The sequence below is a fragment of the Elaeis guineensis genome, chromosome 13 (genome assembly GCF_000442705.2).
Source record: "Elaeis guineensis isolate ETL-2024a chromosome 13, EG11, whole genome shotgun sequence".
Classification (NCBI taxonomy): Eukaryota; Viridiplantae; Streptophyta; class Magnoliopsida; order Arecales; family Arecaceae; genus Elaeis; species Elaeis guineensis.
The window spans coordinates 12,269,349-12,274,890 of record NC_026005.2 but is presented as its reverse complement, the minus strand read 5'-3'; the positions used below and the strand labels follow the sequence as shown (position 1 = coordinate 12,274,890).

The 5,542-nt window shown below is 39.4% G+C and overlaps 1 protein-coding gene across 1 annotated transcript; it reads right to left on the bottom strand.

Annotated features, from left to right (window-relative positions):
- Positions 1-3,768: 3,768 nt before the first annotated feature.
- LOC105056686 (auxin-responsive protein SAUR76-like) lies at positions 3,769-4,490 on the bottom strand. Its single transcript, XM_010938980.4, has one exon. It carries the CDS (start codon positions 4,417-4,419, stop codon positions 4,018-4,020), a length of 402 nt encoding a protein of 133 aa, XP_010937282.1. The 5' UTR covers positions 4,420-4,490; the 3' UTR covers positions 3,769-4,017.
- Between the last annotated feature and the right edge of the window lie 1,052 nt (positions 4,491-5,542).

Genomic DNA, 5,542 nt, shown 5'->3' with positions numbered 1-5,542 from the left:
CCCCTAATGCAGATACTAAGGAAAGTGGTGCAAGCACTAACCAACATGCTCAAGCTATATTGGCATGTGCCAAATTTTCTTTGGTCTCCGTTAGGGGTGGCAATAGACCGAGTATAGGTCGGGTCGATTGATATTCATATCCATCTCGACAGAAAAAAAATCATATCTATATCCGTCCTGTACCCATCTGAAGTTAATTGGATCGGACTCTAAGTATGGGTCGGATCAGATATATCCAAATCGATCTCTCCTCTTTTTCCATCTCTGCCGCCATCCCACCAGCACCTGCAGCCTCGCTGGTATCGCCAAACCCTAAAAAATATCATGTTTCCACCAAAATTAAGCTGTCAAAATCTCAAGGGACCAACTCACACCACTACAACTCATACAAAATCCCATATGCTTGAGAAAAAATCCCAATCGAAACCTAAAAATCCCTTCAATCTTCTTCAGGTGCTCTCCTTCCTCAATCAAGACAAACCCCAATTGGAACCTAAAAACCACTTTGATCTCCCTCAGGTGCTCTCCTTCCCCAATCAGGACAACTCACACGGTGACAACTTGCACAAAATCCCATATGCTTGAGAAAAAAACCCCAACTGGAACCTAAAGAACCCCTCCGTTCTTCCTCGGGTGTTCTCCTTCCCCACAAATCTTGAAAAAAGAGAATGAAATGAAATGAAAAAAAAAATTGAAGAGCAAAAAAAAATGATCGATCTTTGTGGAAAAGGTCTCACCTATTCATTTTTTCCATCTTTCCTTTGTTTTTATTGATTTTCCTCTTGTTTTTCTATCCTTAGAAGTCTCGATCAGATGGGAGGCTTGGAGCGATCGAATAGGGAAGCTTAGATGATGGCTAGGGTTTCGACTTTCACCACTAGGCCACCTCTGCTAGGGGTGGGGGGAGTGAGGACCCATCGACCGTCAAGCAAAAGCAAGAGAGAAAGAGAGAGAGGGTGGGGGGGTGCAGGGTTTTGCATGATCTAAATGAGAGAGAGGGGGGCAGCTTTCGCTTTGATGTAAACGAGATAGAGAGAGGGGGGCGGCATAAATGAGATAGAGAGAGAGGAGGGAGGGAGAGGGATTTTGAAATTTAAATAAAAATTATATCAGGATGGATTTGGGGTGGGACATATCATTACTGATATTCGATCCAAACTTATTTCGGATATTTTTTCTAAAACCCATATCTATCCCGCCTCTTAATCAAATAAGATAAAATCCACTCCATTCGGATTAGATCGGGCCAAGTATCCATCAGGTCAAAAAAAATCGACACACTGAGTCTTCGTGTCAAGGATAGCATCACTTTCTTGAACTATAGGTATTTTTCTTAATTTACATTGAAAGTAAACTCCATGATCTGATTTGCCCGAAGTAAACCTAGTGCCGATTGGCTAATATTTGATTAAAAATAAAAAAAAAATGTTATAGCTAACCTATTTTGAAATGCAACAAATATAGGGATATATGATGAAATTTGATAAATAAAGAGAACTGTCTGGCCCTAAAAAAAGGGGCCATATAAAAGTCAAGTTTTATCGATAATTTTAACCTGGTCTTATGAAGATGCCGGCCAATTTTGCGAAGGTAGTTCTTTGATGACTGATTATGCATTTTGTTTATCAAAAATAAAATGATCTAATTTAATCACCATCATTGATTTTACAAGAGGGGACAATAAAAGCTTTTTTTATTTTTTTTTAATATAAACACCTCATCTCAAAGGGAATACAGTGTAATATAAACAAATTAAATATACCAATTCAATGAGGAGCATGATATCTAGATTGCATTTCGAAAAGCATATTATAGTTTCTATCTACTAAAGTATATCATGATGATGTTTGCTTATTAGATGGAAACTGACAGGTGGAAGTATGTCTAATTTATTAGAAGATAAATTTTATATATTGCAAACCCTAATTATAAATAGCTATAATGCTTCATGTGAATGCAGACCGAGTACGTCATCCGGGCTAAACGACTGGCACAATGATCCCAGCACTCAAGATTCCTTGCAGGACAACACAAGATAGCCAAGTACTTGCAAAAGGCTTCACAGGTTTGAATTGGTGAAATAGTTGGCCTACTAGAGCAAATAGCGTCCCCGTTTGGTGGAGGCCTGGATCTGCATGCACCTGTAGGCTTCATCCATGATAAAAAGGGGAAATTAGGAACCACCAAATAGATTCGAGCTGTACTCTTCACACAAAATAATGGTTGCTTTTCTCCCGTGACATCAACTATTAGATTGTATGTATCTTGGATAAATCTCAAAGCAGCTATTGTACGATCCAATAATTGATATCGTAAAAGAACGTGAATCATTCTTTGGTGCCCAAGATACAATCCAAACCCCCCACAAGTCTAAACAGAAGGCCAATGTGAGATGCGGCTACTTTATGCTCGATCATCTCATTACCCCTTTGATATGAAGCAAGCTAGATTCTCCTACCTTTTCCACACTCACGCTAGCATGCACGCATGCTCATGCACATGCAAACGTCCACACATAGAGAAAGAGATGATGGTATGACCAGTCCAAGAATTTAAAATAGTAATTCCTTTGCACTTTGCTGCAACTAGTGGTACTTATAAAAACAGTGGACGTCGGTCATGGCCTCTGCTTATTAGTGGTTGTTATAATATATTTTTTTTAAAAAAAAAAATAGAAGAAAAAGGTTTTCACCATAGCAATCTTCTCTGAACGTGACCATGAGAACCTCCTTCCATCGAGAAATATTCGATGCGAACAGTCTTTTACCGGAGGTTGGATCCACCCGAGTCACAAGACCTTATAGTAGCTTGTTTACAAACAACAACATTATTGAGATGGAACAGTAACCATGGATGGATTATAATTTCGATCATAATCCATATATGTATGTATCCTTCTGCAAGGGCACAAGCTTGAATGCAAGAAAAAGATTGATAGTGATTATGTTGAGTGTTTTTATTGCCTTAAAATTCATTAATTTTGATCCACTAATTACTCTGTAAGAGTAATCCTAGGAGGTGTTTGTTGAGTAATTACCATAAACAAAAGCATAGCTCATCAGTAACATGAGAGGAGAGCAAGCAATTGGTTTCGAGTGGGTAGAGTTGTCATAGCCTCATCTCAACAAGAAGCAGAAACGCCAGTTATAGGATTGAGATCAAGTTTACGGCACCGTAGCTACTTGATTGATATATTGACTCCAAAACGAATAGCACTTCTACCAAATACTGCAGTTACTGATTTGGATATTTCCACCATAAATAACATAGGTAGGGACCATCACAGATTATGCTTGGAGATCCACAGCAAAAGGCAAAAGCAAGGTTTCTTTTTTCCATAGCACCTGCACTCTATAGTTCAATCATTAAAAGGTGTATTAACTGAAAAGAAAGGTTGCATTTTCTGATTCTGTCACCTTTTTTTTTATTACTCAAAAAAAAACCATTTTTTAAATAATACAAGGATTTGAACTATTGATAAATTATTCTACTTAACTGGGCAATAAAATGGCCAAACAACGACTAATTACTCATCAGATATCATCTAATATAATAGGATAATGGCTCAATATAAACCTTAGGTTCATGGGCAATTGCCGTGGTTATTATTACCCCTAAATCATGCATAAGAAGTAAAACATTGACCTACAAACAGCGTGCTACTAAATTAAACTCAAAAAGTATCCTTCCATGTCACTGTGATCCCAGTAGAAACTAGAAAACAAACATCCTTTTCAATATAAGAATTTACATAACATTCTCAAGTAATGTTAAACAAAAAAAAAAAAAAAAAAACACCCGTCAACCATAACAAATTACACAATAACTCCAACAAAAGGAAAAAACCCCTCAATTTTTATATTTTTTAAATCAGTGGGTCACTCCATAACTTACCATTTCTTCGCACGCCTAAAACATATCCTACAGCACTGCCTCTCCAGCAAATGCACAAAAAAATAGATAATATTATAATTTCTAAGGAAGTCCGGTGCTCCGCCGGTGCGCAATGCCGGGCATCTAGCATGCGTAGAACTCGACGAGCTCGGCGAGAGAATCTGGCTGGGGGTCAGCGTTCTCGATCATCCAGAGAAGGTGCTCGAAGAGCACCACCTCGCACCCAATGAAAGTGACGGCGCCGCCGTCGTCGGAGCCGCCGGAGCGCTGTACGAGCACCTGGAAGAGAGGGTGGCCGGCGACGTCGGAGCTGATGAGGTACCGCCGCCGAGAGTTGCCGACGTAGACGGCGTGAAAGCCCTGCGGCTCGCAGTCGCCGGGGACGGAGGACGTCCGCCGCGAGCCGCCCTCCACGGCGGCGGAGGGGGCGGCGGCGCCATCGCCAGCGGCGGGGGCGAGGCGGCCGAGAGAGTGCCACCGCTTGAGCATGCACTTGAGCTTGCCGAGCCGGCCGCTCTTAGCCATTTGGCTTGTTCGCCGTAGGCGGTGACGGGATCTGGGGAGAAGAGAAGGAACGGTGGTCTAAAGACCGCAGGGACAGAGATGGCAGTGGCGAGAGGAAGGTTGGAGGCTCGATAAATAAGAACGCTTGGCCCGTTGGCCGTTGGATGGTGGTGGTGGGGCCACCCAGCTTTGGTGAGGGATGACCCACCCACCTGAAGATAGTGGGGTCTAGGGTGACTTTTGGTCTGCTAAAAAGTGTTCTTGGAAATATTCTTTATAATAAGCCTGGCTGTATGACAAATGCCATACTATCATTTGGGTTGAATTTTTCTTCTAGATGTTCTTTATTTTTTAAATAATTATTTTTTTTGGAAATTACTAGCATCACTAATTAATCATTAAAAAATATAGATAAATATAGATATAGATATCAAAGCATACTTTCATGGTTGCACATCTTCCATCTTTTTTGGTACACATATCTTCTATTCTTTGTTTTGCGAATTTTTTTTCCTAATCGATTAAAATAAAACTACAGATGGAACAGGAATTTATTAGCATTTTGTAGTTTTCATCATTTAATATCTCATGAATCTAGTGCATTTTTCTCTAGCTTAAAAGTTTTTTTATTTTTTATTCTACAGCAACATTTACATGCCAATTGATGTTTTTGCTTTCAATAATCAAAAACTTGGTAATTGCTACTGTGCCAACTGCTTTTTTCAAATTTGCTCTTTCGAAAAAATATGAGATATTTCATCAGCTGTGGCATCTATGAATATCCAAGAAACTTGTATAGTATAGCCATAATATAGCAAATTTTGATGGTGGTACTAACAGCTCTATATCCCTCATTTTGTTTCTTTTTTCCTCTAAATTTTAGCATGCAGAGAATGGCATCATATATTAATTGCACTGAAATATGACAAGAAGTGCGAGTCCTAGTTACATGTGTAGCAATAATGTCTCTTCGGTATCCTAGATATGATACTCATGTATCATATGGTTTTTGATGGTGCAACAAATAGCAATTTGAATATTTAGAAAATTAAAATTGATTATTGCTACTTGAGCTACATGTGCAACATTACATTCTTGTCTCCTTCCAAATTATGTTGCATGTCACTAACCAAAGACTTGCAAG

Excerpts from the sequence above, each read along its gene's own strand:
- LOC105056686 (XM_010938980.4), bottom strand. The coding sequence starts at position 4,419 with ATGGCTAAGAGCGGCCGGCTCGGCAAGCTCAAGTGCATGCTCAAGCGG.